General features: G+C 41.3%; 3 protein-coding genes across 5 annotated transcripts; 2 read left to right on the top strand and 1 right to left on the bottom strand.

The window, feature by feature from the left end:
• Window positions 1-164: 164 nt before the first annotated feature.
• On the bottom strand, window positions 165-2885 carry LOC109627701 (heme oxygenase-like). Its single transcript, XM_020084446.2, has 6 exons — window positions 2677-2885; window positions 2445-2501; window positions 1926-2037; window positions 1619-1834; window positions 724-996; window positions 165-588 (listed from the first exon to the last, which is right to left on the bottom strand). Exons 1-6 carry the CDS (start codon window positions 2868-2870, stop codon window positions 400-402), a joined length of 1041 nt encoding a protein of 346 aa, XP_019940005.2. The 5' UTR covers window positions 2871-2885; the 3' UTR covers window positions 165-399.
• A 1551-nt stretch (window positions 2886-4436) lies between these two features.
• On the top strand, window positions 4437-9222 carry LOC109627465 (uncharacterized). 3 transcript variants are annotated; one of them, XM_020083993.2, is made up of 7 exons: window positions 4463-4604; window positions 5975-6078; window positions 6485-6524; window positions 6783-6883; window positions 7902-8270; window positions 8768-8890; window positions 8985-9222. In XM_020083993.2, the coding sequence occupies exons 2-7, from the start codon at window positions 6037-6039 to the stop codon at window positions 9027-9029; spliced, it is 720 nt and encodes a 239-aa protein (XP_019939552.1). In that variant the 5' UTR covers window positions 4463-4604; window positions 5975-6036; the 3' UTR covers window positions 9030-9222. The 3 variants fall into 3 exon arrangements, with proteins under 3 accessions (XP_019939550.1, XP_019939552.1, XP_019939551.1); XM_020083991.2 differs by having other exon boundaries at window positions 4437-4604; window positions 8768-9222; XM_020083992.2 differs by having other exon boundaries at window positions 6795-6883; window positions 8768-9222.
• Window positions 9223-10539: 1317 nt separating this feature from the next.
• LOC109627362 (GTPase IMAP family member 8) lies at window positions 10540-17665 on the top strand. The gene is made up of 8 exons (XM_069530291.1): window positions 10540-11033; window positions 12189-12523; window positions 12694-12804; window positions 13110-13232; window positions 13934-14270; window positions 14369-14428; window positions 14538-15265; window positions 15455-17665. Exons 2-8 carry the CDS (start codon window positions 12191-12193, stop codon window positions 17033-17035), a joined length of 3273 nt encoding a protein of 1090 aa, XP_069386392.1. The 5' UTR covers window positions 10540-11033; window positions 12189-12190; the 3' UTR covers window positions 17036-17665.
• Window positions 17666-17989: the final 324 nt, after the last annotated feature.

Here is a 17989-nt window from a genome sequence, read left to right as displayed (position 1 = left end):
GGCCAATACATGACCAAGGGCCAGATGAGCAGCCGGCACATAATCGGAAACCAAAATATTAGAAATGTCAAACCAGCTGGAGGGCGAACATCAACACTGTGAAACCCATTTGACGGAAACTTTTTGCATGAACACTGCAAACCAAAACACAGACAACCACAGGATTTTCTTTCAACAAAATATTTTATTAAAAAATAGAATTTACAGTATTACCGTTATGCGTATTTAACATGTTATTGCATACTTTGTAAGTGTTGCTGAGAAAGACAATGTACAAAATATGGTTCTGTTTAAATTAAAAAAATATTGCACATTATTTTGCCAGTTAAAATTTTACACAATTAAAAAAATCTGAACAGCAACAGACCAGTGTAAAGTTTTGTTGGTTGTATATTGTCTCTAAAAAGTGTAGACTCCCATACTGACAGTAGCCAGAGCCAAAAAGAGTCCCAGTACAATCCTCAGCAGAGGGGAGAGGTTCGTAATGATTCCAGGGATCTGGAGAGTCTTCACTGGTTTGGAGTGTGTGGAACTGTTCTGCTGCTGGTTCCCAGTGACACTCAGAAGCTTCTGTAAATCATCAAATACCTGGAAAAAGAAGCGCAAGATGGTCAGTTAGCTTCTTGTTACTTCAACTGCAAAGACAAAGGTTCACTTGTAAAGTAAAGGTGATGTTTCTGCTTTCGGTTTCTTCGCTCTGCTTTCACCATTGTTTCTCCTCACCTGAATGTTCAACTCGAAGGCTCTGACGGCCTCCTCCAGCACGCCGCTCCTCTGCTCCTCCGTCAACTCCACGCTGTTCATCCGGCTGCGGTAGAGCTGCTTGAAAAGGTTGGGACTGGAAACTCCGGGGAAGGCAAAGAACAACAGACCGTCGTTGCTCTTCAGCCCCATGGACTTCTGGGCGATTCGACCCAGGACCTGGCCACCGGACAGGTCTCCGAGGTACCGAGTGTAAGCGTGGGCAAGTAGAAATTCCGGGTTTTCTTGACCAATCTGAAAAAAGGGCATAACAGTTTTATTTCAACATCCACCAGCAGACAAGCAGAGGTGCAAATCTAACTCCCCAAGGAGGTTCTGTTTTCATGTTTGTTTGTTGGTAAGATGCAAAAATTACTAGTGAATTACTAGGAAATCTGGTGGAAGGATGTAGTTTAGGTCAGGAAAGAATCCGTTGAATTTTGGTGCAGATCTGGATCAGGGGGCCGTTCATGGCATTTGTTTTCACTTTCTTTAATGTTAAGAAATAGGAAGTTTTTCATAGTTTTTATTGATTTCTCTGAATAATTAATGGATCTTGATGAAAAAAGTCAGGCACTGATATTTATAAGTGTGAAATTAAGTAAAAATCTGAATCTACTGAATTTAGATGTGGTTTTATTGAGGTTTAGGCTTTTTTTCATTTTAATATTTTTATGTGTATTGTAACAAATAGGGCCAGAAAGCTGTAACTACTACCCATGTGTAGCTGAGAAACATAACATGGCCTTAACTGTAAGGCCTCTTTTAATAAAAGACTGCTGGGCCTTGTAGAAGGCTTTGTGTTCCACTGAGTGCTATTCTAGTTTAGATATGAAGTAAATAAGTGTGTGTGTAACAGGACACATGTGAAACATACCTGTCGGAGTCTGTGGCAGTATCTTTTGGTGGCTGTCGGTACAACAATCTTTTCTCTCCAGTCCTGGCCGTAGAAGAATTCCAGGTCTTTCTCGATGGACTCCAGTCTGGCCAGTTCTGTTGGGAAGTAAATGGGTGCCACACCAGGGTGGTTGCAGTTCCTGTTCAGCTCTTCCTCCAAGGCCCGGTAGATTTCATACAGCGAACACAGGAGGAGCTGAAGAGGAGACAAAGGAGGAGAGCTGGTGTCAGATCAGTGTGAAAAAGGGAAGTGATCTAAACATTTGAGCTGCACTGCTGCGTGTTACCTTATATTGTTCAAGGGTGACTTGTCCTTTCTGGAAGCTCAGCATCATCTCTGTGTTTTCTGCCCTGACGTGATTCTCCCTGGTCACCTCTTTGATTTGTTCCGACAAATCCCTGCAAGAGGAGATGAATCACAATGAAGACAGAGAGCTCAAATATCAGAATCTAAATTAAACATAGGTTCCTTATGATCACAGAAACGATTCCTTCTGTTTCTAAATGGTGTGGCACGATTACATAAGATAGATAAGATTAAGTGAGGTGCAGCGACAGTATGTGAATGTATGAATTACATCACTACATGCAACATAAGCAGTGTACAGCTGATAAACTGACCAAAGTCTGCACGTTCTGTACTAGAGACCTACATTTGGATGTGATGCAGATCACTTGATTAATGCAAATACTATGATCAATAAATTCTAATGATATGAATTTCTGTAGTAATTAAAACTGAATCCACGGATGGATAATATCCTCCGGTGAAATGTTATTTTTTTTATAACATCTATTCATTTTACCTGTCCGTCATCTGCTCTGCTGCTGACTGAGTCTTCTTCTCTGTCTCCATTGTGGCCCTGAAAAAAATGTAAATGTTTTTATAGAACAAAAACATCTTCTGGAATGATCATCAACACAATGCAGTGATTGAAGAGGTTTAAAACATATTTTTACAACTGATAATTCATAAATTATTATTATAAAATTCAGAGTAGGACAAAAGCAGTGAAGTAACTGTTGTGTCTTACTCACCAGCTAGTTTGAAGTCCTGTAGGATTGTTAGTTTGGGTCTGTGTCCACAGTGATCCACTGTCTTCTCTCAGGATGTCCTGCTCTGTGTGCCTGCTGCACAGTCCTGTCCCTGTTTTATAGCAGCCCGGCTCTGTCTCCTCCCTCCAGCAGCTGAAAGAAAACAGGAACTCAAGTGACTCAAAGCAGCTAAACATGATCTGGCAACTTCAGCAGAAACAGTAGGAGGGACTAAGAGTTAACATGATGCAGCAACTCTGAGCACAGCTTGGGAAAAATAAGAGGCCAAGGAGGAGCAACACAGGACTAAAAGCATGAGTCAGGAAGTTTGAGTTGCACAGGAGGGAAGAGGGCTTAACATGACAGAGCAGCTTTGGAATTCCAACCACAGGAGAGGAGGCGCCAGCTCTAAACATGACTGTGTGTTCCTGAGGCAAGGGGGGGGGGGCTGAAACAGTGACTAGGAGAATAAACAATCCTATGACTGAACCAAGAACACGCCACAGCAGTTTGCACTTCATGAGAAACGTGTTTATTCATATTACTAGATCACTTATATGTTAAAAAATGTCCAGGAGGTGAGACACAGGAGACGTGTGTGGGTCGAGACCAAATATTCTGCCGTTCTTCCAGTTTTGTCCATTCTTGTTTCATTTCTCCAAATAACTCTACTGATTAAATGCAATAATAGAACTTTTAAAATTATGAAAAAAAGTATTCAGTAGTTGTCAAATTTGTAACCAGTGATTGGATGTAACAAAGTACATTTACTTCATTACTACTAGAGTAAATGTTCATGTATCTGTACTTTAAGTAGATTTACTTTCAGGTAATTTTCACTTTTACTCCACCACATCTGTGAGCAAATATCTGCACCTTTACTCCACTACATTGCATAACATAATACATTGCACAATATATATAGGGCTTTATGTTAACATCAATAATGAGAGAGGAACTGATCCACTGGTCCAGGTAATATCAGACCCTGTGATAATCAAGTGTTTTCAGTAGTATCATGTGAAGCATTCATTTATGAATTTATGAATTTCACAGTTGGTACCACTGACCGCTGCATTAGGGAATAGGTTTTCCTGAGCAAGTACTTTTTTAAAAATTACATGTTTAAGTATGTTTAAAAGCAAATACTTACTTTTACTCAAGTATGTACACTTGAGTGTTTTTTTGTCTATTTCCTTTTTCTAAAGTAGAAAGTTTGACTCCTTCCTCCACAGCTGTTTGTAACTATGAACTGTATACACTATGACTATGTACATTCATTTAGAAATGGCAGCATACATCAAAAATGTAGATGCAGAAGTAGCTTGACGGAAGCATATAATCTGACTGTAAATATTTGTAGCTATAGCAGCACTTGTTTCGCAGCGTGCTGAGACCTTACAGTTGTTGGGCGATCTCAACAATTTATATTGCGATCGATCATGAATATGTCCACGAGCTAAGTTTCAAGTGAATCCTAAAAAATCTGGACATTTTATTTTTTACTTTCGGTCCATCCTGACGTCATGACGAATTCACGTTGGGAACTATCAGAGGGCTGCGCTGATTGGCCAAATTATATCACATGTCTCTTTTTGTTATTATTATTATTGCTGAGTACTTTACAGAATATGCAGTGACAGTTTACACAAAAACTCGCTGTGCTAAGTAATACAAGTGAATAAAATAAATATATAAATAAAACTTGGAGGATCGTGTAATCAGTGCACGTGCAGGATTCTCTTTCACGCGTGACGTAAACGAACACTTTAACGTGAACGAGCTTCGTGGCGGAAGAGGAGCGTGTCGGCGGTTTGGTTTCACACCGTCAGAGGTTTGGTGGAAGAAGGTTGCTGTAAACTTTGTTCGGAATCAAACTTTAAATGTGTCCGATCACCAACCGGAAGCAGCCGCCGTGTGTTTGACTCAAGGTGCGTTCACATCTGTGGAGCGCAGTGCCATTACGCACGGCCATTCGCTGTGTTTCACCTTCATTAAATCACCTGGAAACTATATCAAGCTAACCATACAGTGTCTTGGGCCCTTCCTTGTGTACGGGTGGAGATTGTACACGGGGTGTTGTCGGGCACTCCGATGAGTTTGAAGACATGCTGAGGTTGGCCTGATAGACAGCTGCCTGTTGTAGTAGATCTGCCACGATTAAAAAGGGAGCAGAAGAACGGTTTTGGGCGGGGGTCTCGGGGGGATTTGGGGCCGTACATGCATTCGCCAGTGTGTTACTGATGTCCTCATAGTTAATATTGCTGCAACGAGATTGTGAGCGGACTAACTCATTGTCACTCCCTTTTAGCTAAAGCATCCACACATTACACAAGATGGTTGCAGGCACTGCGGTGAAGTCTGACGTCAGTCAAGTTTCATTCCATATATTCAAGATTTCATTCAATATATTCAAAGGTTCGTTCCATATATTCAAAGGTTTAATTTCCTGAACGGCATGCCATATACATATGTGTGTGTATATAATATATTTAATACATGTCTGCTATCTTTCCAAGACATTTCTCTTGTGTTGTGCTTTCACATGACTAAATTCAGGTAAGGTTGTTGCAAAGGAAAACCGTGCATGAGGGGTCCCCGGAATAATATCTATCTTATAAGATACTTATACTTTAGATGATCTGTTGCTGTCTTTAGTGCAATATTCAGTTTTAAATATATTATGTCCGTTTGGCTGGTTTGAGTCTGCTCATTCTCAACTGTACAATTGGAAACTTTAAATAAGATCACAAATCATCATGATTGTGAAATTTTGATATAAAGACTATATATTTTATTGCAGGCTCACCCACTACTACATTCACCTCACAGACGTTCTCTTTTGTTTGCCCTGCAACTCTTTCCAACGGATTAAAAACTTGAAAATATCACCAATCTTTTCTATGGTTCATATCGCCTTAATTGCACGAAAAGAAGACCAACAAATAAAAAACAAAACCAATCACCCAAAGACATTTTTGAATAAAAGAACATGGCTGGTGCATTATCATCCACTCAGGCAACGCGGTGCCTACCACTTTCTATTTCTCTGCATCTCGTTTGGTCCAACAGTGTAAAAACTCTTTTAAAGGCTTTTAAATGTACTTTACTTTATGACAAAGCATTAAATCCGCACATTGAGCTAAAAGCTGTAGCAGTAGAGTTCATTCAGTAGAGTCTCCTTACAAACATTAATTTGCACCAAATTCCACACACTAATAAATATTAGTCAGCCATGAATAAAATTTTGAAAAATGTTGTGATGCTGCAGTCCGACTCTGCCTCTCATTGCTGACTATAGATGGATGGTGAAGCAGGTCTGAGCAGTTAAGAGGAAAAGAAAAGGCTGCACAAAAAGTTTTGATGGAGGAACCAAAGCCAGATTTTGAGGAACATGACATTAAGGTGAATTTCTCTTTACCAACACTGGCCTGTGAGGAGACTAATGCATGATGCACATACAAGTTCTAAACCTGACTGATGCAGTTTCATCAGTATTGTAGTCTCATGTTCTGCAGCTATGACAACAGAACATTGCAGACATGGCTGCAGACATGCAAACTCTGAACTGTGCTTCTTTATTGCAGCCTTTTGTAAGTATATGGCTGTGTGTACATTACTATACAGTTTAGAACATGTTGTGCTATCTCTGGTGTCTGCACCGATGTAATGGTCTGAATATATTCAGTTAACTGAGACATGAAAATGAAAGTTTAAGATTAAGTTAATCCCTCTGTGTATTTATGAAATAAATAAAGGTTTTATATATATATATATATATATATGATGGGTTATTGTTCAACTCTTTCAGGAACCAAAAGGCTCCGTCAGCAAGATGACACAACAGTCTGGTAAGAAGGAAGTGTTGAGAGTAAAGGTCCATGCGGTTATTAAAACAGCTTAGAGCAGTCATGTGACCACAATCTGCTGAGAGGGAAGATTTCAGTAGATAAGAGTATAATGGGGAAAATGTATGAATACATAGCACATGGAGGAGAAATTGTTGTATCACAATATATGTTATTCTTTAAGTGATCTGTAGCATATTAATTATATCTTCAAATAATTTAGATATTGATTAATGACACATTTCTGTTTTCTCACCATAGTCTCCTCTGCAGGTGGAGCAGACTTCCTGTCTGCCTCTTCAGTCTGTGAGCTCCATGACAGATGGAGGGAGAGAGGAGGAGGAGGAAGAACCGGAGGAGAGGTGAGAGAATGTATAAGATGAGGTGTTCAAACTTTGGATGAGACTGATGTCTGTTAAAACTTTATCCAAAGTGAGTTATCAGTTTAAATTCACAGCTCTTGATTATTCAGTATTGATAAAACTCTCTGATTTCACTCTTTAATTAGACTCAAGATTAATATATACAGTAGAATCTGATACAGAAATACTGACCTATACATATATTAAAAAACATTTGGCAATGATTTCAAAGATGTTGTTATCTACCTCTTAGGTCAAAGTAACGTAATAGAGGCTTGATATTTTTCAGTTCAACTATAAAACAATATAAAAAGAAAACACAAATAACCAAATATGTAGACCTTGACAATGATGTACACAATAAAATGTAAGCATGAATGCACATCTCTGCATTGATTAATCTGTAAGATAAAAGTTTCATATTGGCAAATAGAACTGCTGATATGTGTGTGATGGCTCATATCGGCTGATCTTTAGAGAGAAACTGATAACTAGGAATATACGGAGTTTTAAAACATCTCAATTTTAGGCCTTAAAGTGTTAAACATTTTTTAAATATTATGTACTAGGTCTTAAACACACTCAAGGTAGGATCTTAATTTTGTTAATGATTGTATGTTTTGGTCTCCATGTGTTTTGGGTCTTATTCAATGATACAGATATCAGCACGTGACCAACATGGAGCTGATAGCTGAGTCTACAAACAGCTAGGGCAGAATTTATGGAAGTACAGTCTACTTGTATTAGTAATTCTGGGACAGTAATATTCCTTCATCTGTCATGCTTAATATCTTAAATATAATTGATTATGGTCTTAAAGACTTATGCAGAAACCCTGTATATATATATATATATATATATATATATATATATATATATATATATATACTCCCAGGATATCCAAGACAACATGTTACATTTTTATTGCACAGCAGGGGGCAGCATTGTTCAGGAGTCCAAATTTGCTTTCTACTTTCACTTCCACTTATCGTTAAGTTTCTTCTGTTGTTTCTCTCAGGCAAGTCCAAGCTCCCTGCTCGAGTACACCGTGTATCTACATGACCAGCATGACACCGTCACCCCTCCTGTCACCCCTCCTGTCACCCCTCCTGTCACCCCACCAACCCAGAGGCCTTGTCCGTTCACATCTCCACCTTCAGTGCCAAACGTGGCTGCTGCAGTCAACTCTGCAGAACCAGGTGTCTCTGGCCCCATGACGGACCCCTGCTGTTCCATGTGCAGTCCCGCTGCTTCAGGCTGGGAGCCTCTCAGATCCACATCCAGGTTTCCCAGCTGCTCTGATGGAGATCCTGTCAGTGCTGCTGCTCACCTCCACCTCCTGGGGGAGTCCTTGTCCCTGATTGGACACCATCTTCAGGAAACAGATGTAAGTGAAACATTTACTCTGAACCCAGGTTTTGATTTGTATTGAATACGGCTCAGTGGTGCTTTGTTTGATAGTGTCAGTGTGTTAAATACATAATGAATGGGCCGTACCTCATGGGACACCATACTGAATTTGTCAAATCATGATGACATTTTAAGTTGGTCATGAACCCACAGCAAGACTGATAAATGATTTTAATCTCTCTCTGTTAATCTGATAAACCCACAGATGAGGGCGGTTATGAGCAAACTAGAAAGACCAGTGATTTTGGGTAACAAATATACAGTAGGAGATAGATAGGGCTGAAAAAAGTCTAATATTTTAGAGGAAGACCGCTGTACCCCCTCAACCACAGGCCAAATTCTTTTTCTTCGTTTTCTTCTTTCTGTCCAAATTATAACTTTTACAAGACGATGCATTTGTCATTTGGCTTCTGGAGAATGTGCTGCACATTCACTGACTGGAGGAGCCTCTTTCGTCTTTATGTGTCTCTGCAGAAAATGTTGAACGTGTCCATCAGCTTGTCTCTGCTCCTCGACTCTCTCCTGTGTGCCCTGGCCCCAATAATCTGCCTGACCACACAGATACCGGAGCTCAGGAGCTGCACACAACACACAGTGGTGAGAGACGGACACCGCACACTGTCCACATGTGACACTATTTATCTGTCAGTATTTTATGACATAAGGAGGAAACATCATGTCTCTTTTGAAGGCCTCCACTCTGGAAAACATTGCCTATATGATGCCTGGGCTGTGAGTGATGATGGAGACCACACTGGCACATGTGCTCTGATAGGTTGAAAGGCACTTCAGTTTATTTTACTTTGGGAAAAGTAAGAATCAAATCTATTTCATTATAAACTAATATTGGTTTGCACTTTATTTTTCTGTTAATATACTTGAAAGCATTAGTTTATGTATTGGTTGTATAATTAAAAGGCATATTTGAACACTTGATTACTATTCTTCATGTGAATATGGACACAGACACTGTTTCTAAAGCTTGGTTCACAGTGAAGATCAAGCGTCATTTTTAGTTTTGTTGCCTTCGGTTTATACAAATGTATTTTTATGAATATATTGTTGATACAATTTCCACAGTATAATTACGTACAATTCAAATAAAGTCTTCAGAAGCTAAAAGTTTGCATTAGCACAGGTATGAAATGCTACTATATCTTCTCAGAGTCCTGGCTGATGATAATGATCATTTGATTGCACAATAACAAGAAATAGTCGAGATACACAAGCAGGTTGATGGATTCACTTCTCATTTAAATGTGTGATAGTCGCATTAACAGAACCAAAGTCAAATGTTTATGTCACTACCCTTTGTGCATTTAAATAATCATGTATACCAGTGAATCATTTTCTGTAAAGAATCCCAAAGATCACACAAACTGACCAAACAACTGTCATCAGCTGTGATATGTGCTGAGAGATACAGGTCACTTTCATGGGAGTTTTATATACAACCTGTGCTTTTTACTGTAAATCATCACCTCTGCCAAGGTGGTTATGTTTTCATCTGTGTTTGTTAATAAGCAGCTTTAGGCAAAAACAACTGGACAGATTACCATGAAACTTTCAATTTTAGTACAGATCTGGATCAGGGGGCAATTCCATGATTTTTTCCTTTTCTCATTCTTTAACATAGTGAGATAGGGCGTTTTGATCTGGTGAATTCAAACATGGTTTCATAAGGGGATTGTTGGGCCTTGACAGAGCTATGAGTGATGTTCTGCTTAATTATGAATCATCAATAAATTCAACTCCTGTGATTTCAAAAAAGTTGGATAATTCCAACCCGAGACTGAAGGACTCAGTGTGAGGCTCTGACGGTTTTATACATAGTTTAGAATGACACTGCAAAGAAGTATTTCATGGGTTCTCATCAAACACTGACTCACAACACAAGCAGGGAGAAACTTGTTCTGTATTTACACTGTAAACTTGTCACGTCTGTGTGGGACCTGCCCTCCAACCTGCTCTGAGGTGATGCCTGCAACAGACAGTTGGAAAGTTAATAAATACTGTTAGTCAGGTACTGAACTCAAGAACATTTTTGAGGGATGTTTGCTTGTACATAATAATGATGATAATAATCATCATCATCAGAGGAGAAGAAGAAGAAGTGAAATAAAAGAAAAAGAAACAAAGTAGAACAACATAAAATAATAAAAATTAAAAAATGTATTAATTAAATCTGGGTATTATTTTGATTTTATGCTGCTAAATACTTTTTAATATAAAACTTTATTTTACAGGATTAGTTACCACTTCTCTGATGACAACTTCAAGCAACATCATAATATTTAGAGGCAAATTTTACCAGTGATTCACTGAAACGACTGTAGACCAGGAAGGACGGCTCATCTTGACAGACTTGCATGAGCTCTGACACTTCAAAGGTGTGGCAGATCAAAACGCACATACAAAGATTTACATCCGCCATGGGATACACCTCCTCCGCCCCATCCTGGAATGCTTAGCAGCCAGAAAACAAAAGAAACTTGTTGCACATGAAAAAAAAAAAGAGAGAGACTTATGAGTGTGTTCATGTGTGCATGTGTTCGGAAAGGGGAGTGGTTGTGCGTCTGGTAGTTTTCCTGAGATAGTGAACCTCACCTGCACTGGCAGGTTTTTGGGCAGTCGACATGTACTGAGGTTGTGTGGATGAGCGACGTAATTCAGTAACAGCTGAAGAGACGGTGAGAGAAGACGATACAAGAACGCAGCAACAGGGACATCACACAGCTGAGTGAGTATATGTTTCCTATGGTTTTAATAATGAATGCATAGATACCAGTGAGTGAGTTGTCAGTATCATTTACAAAACTACAGCACTAATACAGGTTACTTTCACTATTGGTTTAATGCTAAGTTAGATGTTTAACTCTTTGCATACATACACTACATTACATGCTTTTATCCAAAGTGATACGGTCTTTGTTAAATACGTTACTGTCTTGTATCAAAGTGAACTTACAGTGGATCTTATTTCTGCGTGCGTTTGTACGCGGATGTGGTTTGTACATGTCTGCATGTAATTGGGATTATTAAAGTCCTGGTAGAATGTAGTTGGACAGGACGGGCAGGGTGTGGCTGGGATGCAGCGAGCAGTGAAATGAAAGATTACCTGTGAGAGAGCACAGCCATTGGTGAATGTGAGGAAGGGAATGCAAGAAGTGGACAGATCTTTAACTGTGGGACATTTAGAAATCAGGTCAGAGAAGGAAAAACATTCTGAGACTAAACAGGCATCAGTCTTCACAATGTTCATGTGTTTATTTAAGATCACTCTGACATAATTGCGACTTTCACATTGCCTGAAGCCACATTAAGTGAGTTTTACAGCATCCTAAGGCCCTCAAATATATGTTCTTGCAGTATAATAATAATAATCATCATCATAATCATCATTAAAAGAACAATAGGTCTCTTGCACCTTCAGTGTTTTGGCCCTATAGACTATAGTGCAAGAAGTACAGTTTGAGGTACTGCTATTAGTGCCTCTATAGATAAAAAATAGTTAAATGAGCAAACAAATCAAATAAAAGTATGCATACTGTCTCAGGTACTTCTACCAGTATAGATCAAGTAATTAAAATAAAATAATCAAACAACTCAGATAAGAACTTAAGATGCCATCCTAATCTCCCTGGGCAGGTCGTTTCAGAGGTCCTGACTGCAAAGGCTCTGTCTTCTTTAGTTATTCGCCTGGTGTCTGGAAAGGTCTAAAACGTCTTAGATATAATCAGGAGCCAGTGTAACGTGGCTAAAACAAGAGTAATACAATGAACATCTTCATTCCAACTTTTGAACACTGTAAAGTCGTATCATGAGCTTCATCACTGTAACCAGAGAGGTATGAGCATGGATCCTTATCCACATTTCATCTGTTCCTTCTTTCCAGCTATGAGTGATAACCTCAGAAGTAGCCACTCTGGGTCCTCAACCCCGGAGCTGAGGCTCGTTCTTCTGGGAAACCTTGGATGTGGAAAGACATCTTCATCCGACACCATCCTGGGCCAACTGTCGCCCATCTCTCCCTCTGCCGCCAGGAGCTGCCAGCTGCGACAGGGCTTCACCGAGGGCAGGAGCGTGACCCTGGTGGAGGCGCCGAGATGGTACTGGAACGGTGGCAAGATGGAGGACAGCGTCAGGGAGGAGACCAAGAGAGTTTTGACTCTGGCAGCTCCGGGTCCGCACGCCATTTTGCTGCTGGTGCCAGTGGGCCAGTTCACAGAGGTTAGATTACTGCTCCAGTTGTCCTTGAGGTTGTTGGAAAATAACTTTTGGAATCATCATTTCAAATTTCAGATTCACTCAAAGTACAATGAACAAAATGAAGCCAGTGTGCAATATAAATCTTTTTATTTCAGTGGATTTAGCAATATGTTTTTCTCTGGTGTTCCCAGATGGAGAGTCGAGTACCTGCAGAGTTGGAGCAGCTGTTTGGGGAGGAGTCACTGGATCACACCCTGCTCCTGCTCACGTGTGGGGACTATTTGATGGGAAGAACAGTGGAGGTATAGACATGTACACCTGTCCCCTTTAAGTCATCTTGATTTGACTATATTTAACTTTGATACTGTGTAAAATCTCTACATAAATTAAACTTTGGCTAAATCTTGTTGCTACATCGGTGTATCATAAAAACAATGCACTGTTAGCAGCGATCTTGTCAGTGTGTCATCTGCACTGATTTGAACCAGACATCCTTGCACTTTTTTCCTCACCATTTGTTGTATCGATTTGGACGGTTTAGCTGCAGGAGAAAGACGACACCATTGCCTCAGGTTTAAATTCACACAGAGCAAATTGTTTTCAACAGGAATACCTACAGAAAGAACTCCCAGGCCTGCGGAAGATAATTGAGCGCTGCGGGGGGCGGTTCCATGTCATCAATAATCGTCAGCGACAGGACAGGGAGCAGGTCCGCCAGCTGCTGGAGAAGGTGAGACGGAGCAACAAACAGAGAAGTGTAGTTCAGAATGAAATCATTTTTGAATTTTAGCTTTTATTATGTGCAGACTTAAAAACACTTGGAATGCAATCCAGGGGATTTGTCAGACTTCAGTTTTATTGGAAACTGCATGAGTTCCTTGGTACCTCTGCCAAAGAGGTTATGTTTTCACCCCTGTGGCTATTGTGAGCAAGATTACACAAAATCTAGAGGATGTATTTCCACAAACCTTGGTGGAAGGATGTGGTATAGTTCAGGGAAGAACTATTTACATTTTGCTGAGTTTTCTTACACTTCTCTAACATTGGGAGAAGTTAAAGATATTCTCGACAAAAGAATAAGGTCCATGTAGGGGACTGATATTCATGAGTGTGTGCGATTAGGTGCAAATAAAAATCTGGATCTAATGAATTTAAATGTGGTTTCATAAGTGGCCATGGCGGAGGAACGAACTCAACTGAGTTAGTTTTAGTGATTCGGTCTGAGCACGCTCAGTTTCTTTTCCCAGCAACGCCCTGTTTTCCTCTCAATCACACCCAGCTGTGGTCAGGACCGGTTTGGTGATTAATGATCACGTTATTAACACTAACCCTCACTGACCTGGAAATTCGTCCCACCATGCAACTAATTATAAAATGTGACATAAGTATATGTGTGTAAATCTGAGTTATTGTTTGTTATTTATATAACAGGTGGAGAATATGGTGCAGGCAAAGGGGGTGTACCACAGGAAAACGGTGCAGGAACAAGATCTGGAGAGACGAGTGAACGAGAGACGACAGGAACTTATGGAGAGTTACAGAGCTCAAAAGGAAGGGAGAACAGAAAGTAGAGGAGTGGAGGGCGGTACCACCTTGGAGACGTGGAAGAGACAAGAGAGGGACAAGACAGAAGGAAGAGCAGGTGGAAGTCAAATTTCCAATGGTCTTCATTCAACTCCAGCGCCTGAGCGAGAGTCATATTCATCATATTCACAGATGCAGGATGACAGGCAGGCGAAGAGGACGCCCAGCTTCAGACTGAACCAAGGTAAACACCCATAGAGCCCAGTTTGCATCCACTTATGTTCTATATCACAATTTCTGAAATCGTTTAGGACTTTAGTATTTATTGTTTTGCCTTTGTAGATGGAGCTATACTCTCTCAAATGTCTGAGGTTGACACACCTCCAAAAAAGATTACAACGTGTAAGTCACAGGACTTTGTTGGCTTTTATTATCTCACTTAACAGTTCACTTATATAATGATTCATGTTTGATTATAACTGACATTTAAAACTCTGGATTTTACTTTCAGTTCATCACAGAATCAACAGCTTTGAAGAGAGATCCCCTGAGGCGTCTCCCACTTCTTCTCCCTACTCACCTGTCTTCTCCTCCTCCCCTTCCTCGCCAACATTTACTGCCTCCTCTTACTCAGTCCCCTCTTCTTACTCAACCTCCTCATCAACTTTTGCTTCGGCCTCAGCCTCTCCCACTTCATCTTCTTCATTCCCCTCTTCCTCCTCATCCTCCACAGTCCCCTCATCCTCCACATCTTCCACAATCCCCTCATCTTACTCAACCTCCTCATCAACCTTTGCCTCTGCCTCTCGCACATCATCTTCTTCATTCCCCTCTTCTTCCTCATCCTCCACAGTCCCCTCATCCTCCACATCTTCCACAATCCCCTCATCTTACTCAACCTCCTCATCAACCTTTGCCTCTGCCTCTCGCACATCATCTTCTTCATTCCCCTCTTCCTCCTCATCCTCCACAGTCCCCTCATTTTCCACATCTTCCACATTACCCTCATCTTATTCAACCTCCTCATCAACCTTTGCCTCCGCCTCCTCCACTTCGTACCCCTCATCCTCCTCATCCTCTCCGGAGCTACGTCTGGTGCTTCTCGGGCGGGCCGGAGCAGGGAAGAGTGCAGCTGGCAACAGCATCCTCGGAGGAGAAGAGTTCAAGTCAGACCCGGACAGCCTCACGTCCATCACTCAGCAATGTGAGAAAAAGAAAGCGCTTGTGGAGGGAAGAAGGGTGAGTGTTTTAAAAGTTATTGATTGTTATTGTTGACACTTGTTTTCAATTTCCTTTGTCCTATCCCGCCATGTGCCAAACCCCCAACCTCTAATGTGACACAACCTTTTTGTCATAAAACAGTCAAGGTCCCCCTGAACTGCCTGTGTTTTTATTTTGCTGTATGTGTCTCCTCTCTATCACCTGCAGGTGGCAGTGGTGGATACCCCAGACTGGTTCACTTCAGAGCGAACTCCTGATGAGGTGCGAGCTCAGATCTCCTCCTGTGTTGCTTTGTCCAGTCCCGGCCCCCACGCCTTCCTCCTGTGCGTCCCCTTGGATCAGCCCGCAAAGACCGAGCTCCAGGCCCTCAGGGCCCTCGAAGTTGTTTTTGGCCCGGATGCGATCCAGAAGCACACTCTCGTCCTTTTCACGTACGCTGATCGACTGAGGGAGAGTGGGAAGGCAGGAAACGACAGCGTGGAGGCATATATTGCCGGTCAGCGGGGGGATTTGTTAAACCTTGTGGAGAAATGTCGTGACAGGTTTCATGTGCTAGAGAGCAAAGGAGGTCGGGGGGAGAGGAGGAACGTGGTGGAGCTGTTAGATAAGGTGGAGCAGACGGTGAAGGAGGCCGGAGAAAAGTGTTACTCCTGTCCTGCTTTTCAGGAGGCTGAGAACCGAGTGAGACAGAGACAGGTAGAGATAGCGAGAGAGAAAAAAAGCAAGAGTCTGGAGCAGGAAAAATCAAGCGAGGTTGCACAGCTGAACTCTGAGAGGCGGGTACTCTATCCCTACATGCAGCCTGTGGCCGAGGCAGAAGAGGAAGTGAGAGAAGATGAGATTGAGAAAACAAGGCATGAGGCAGAGATGAGTGTAAGCACCATGGACATCGAGAGCCTTCCTCCTATTACGCTTTCGAGCTTGTCCCCTTCGCTCCTTCGTTCCATTATGGAGAAAATGGAGTCTAGTGCAAAAATGTTACCCAAGCTGTTGTCAAACGGCTCCACGTGGGCTGGTGAGGGGGCAAAGAAGGTGAAAAGTAGCCCAGTGTGGGGGACAGTTGGCAGCGGAGCACAAAATGTCCAGAAGATGGTGGTTGATAGTTCAGTTTGGGGAAAGATGGGAGCTGGTGCCAAACAAGCATCCAAACTATTAGGAGACAGAGTTCCCAAGGTGGTGGTGGATGGTTCTTCTTGGGTGGGATCTGGAGCAAAAGCAGCAACAGCAAGTCCCATGTGGGGGAAAGTTGGTTCAGGGGCCAAACTAGTGGCGGACAGATCCATGCGTGTAGGGGCTGGGATCGGAACTGGGGCCAAGAGTTTGGCACAGAGTCCTGTGTGGGGAAAAGTAGGATCCGGGGCCAAGAGCGGAGCTAAACTTATGGCTGACGGTTCTTTGCGAGTGGGAGCTGGAATTGGTGCCGGTGCAAAGACGGTGGCGCAGAGTCCGGCTTGGGGGAAGATGGGCTCGGGGGCCAAAGCAGGGGCCAAAATGGTTGCTGAGAGCCCAATGTGGAAGAAAATCGGGACGACTGCTAAACAGGTGCCCAAGGTTGTTATCGCAGGCGCACTGCTGGGTCTCCTGCTGGGCGTGTTTTTGGGGGGTGTCCTCGGCGGAGCTATCGGTGCAGCTGCTGGATCAGCGGTAACTGAAGTGGGCAGACGGAAGCTCAGCAACAAAACCAGGTTAGAAAAGACGAATGAAGCCGCAAAATCTGTTGAGAGAAAAGTGAACGACAGCGTGAACTCACTGGCAAAACAAGGAGAGAAAGTTCTGAAAACTGAATGAACGACTGAAGGAAGTGTGTTTATAAAGGGCTTAAAATATATTAAGACATTGATTTGTTTTTGATTTAGTTCCATCAGAATTTAATTCAAAATATTTTTTTTATTTCTTCACAGACTTAATATAAAGGGTTTTTGAAAATGCTAGAGACAAGATATTTTATAAACAATCGACTTGATAGTTTTCAACTATTTATCTTGTTCAAGAAGTTGGGTGTTTGTGACTTTTTAAAAATGTTGAATATTACCCACAGTAATTGATGTTGATATTTGTCATCCAAGCAACTTGGAAAAAATGTCTACATTTGGACTCAGTAACTAAAGGTTGTTGGGGGACATTATAAAAGTATGTAGGTACTTGTTTAATATACAGTCTGCAGTCAGCGTCTCTTAGAAAAAATTGCAATTATTGTAAAATAATAATTATAATTTAAAATCATACATCACATGATTATTTATGCCGAATCTTTAGCCAACAATGTATTATTTCTTGCCCATCACTTAATGTTAGCAGTAGATTCAAGTTGAATTTAAACTTGATTTCTATAAGTCTTTTAACGATCAGTCACTGAGCACTTTCCCCTTATACTTTATTCTTCTGTACTTAATTAAAGAAACCTTCATCATAAAATAATTGCTTTTGCGTCTCTTTTGAATGATCTCACAATTTGTCAAAAGTCATGTTTGACACATATTCCTTATTAATATATTGTATTTAAATATTTTTACTATTGATACTAAATTGACTTTACATTTGAAAAACCTGGCAGCATCCTCACTTTCCACAAGCTAAAGCTGCACTAACACCAGCAGTACCACTCCTCACGTGCACATTTAGTCTGCACGTCATGGCTGAAATTAAGCATTGTGCATATTTGTACATGTGGGTGTAACTGTGATGATGAGAGGGGCAGAGTGTTGGAGGGGGAAATGGGCGGAGGCAAGGTCATTATCTCTG

Source organism: Paralichthys olivaceus, chromosome 8, assembly GCF_024713975.1.
Source record: "Paralichthys olivaceus isolate ysfri-2021 chromosome 8, ASM2471397v2, whole genome shotgun sequence".
Classification (NCBI taxonomy): domain Eukaryota; kingdom Metazoa; phylum Chordata; class Actinopteri; order Pleuronectiformes; family Paralichthyidae; genus Paralichthys; species Paralichthys olivaceus.
This window is presented reverse-complemented; position numbering and strand designations above follow the sequence as displayed.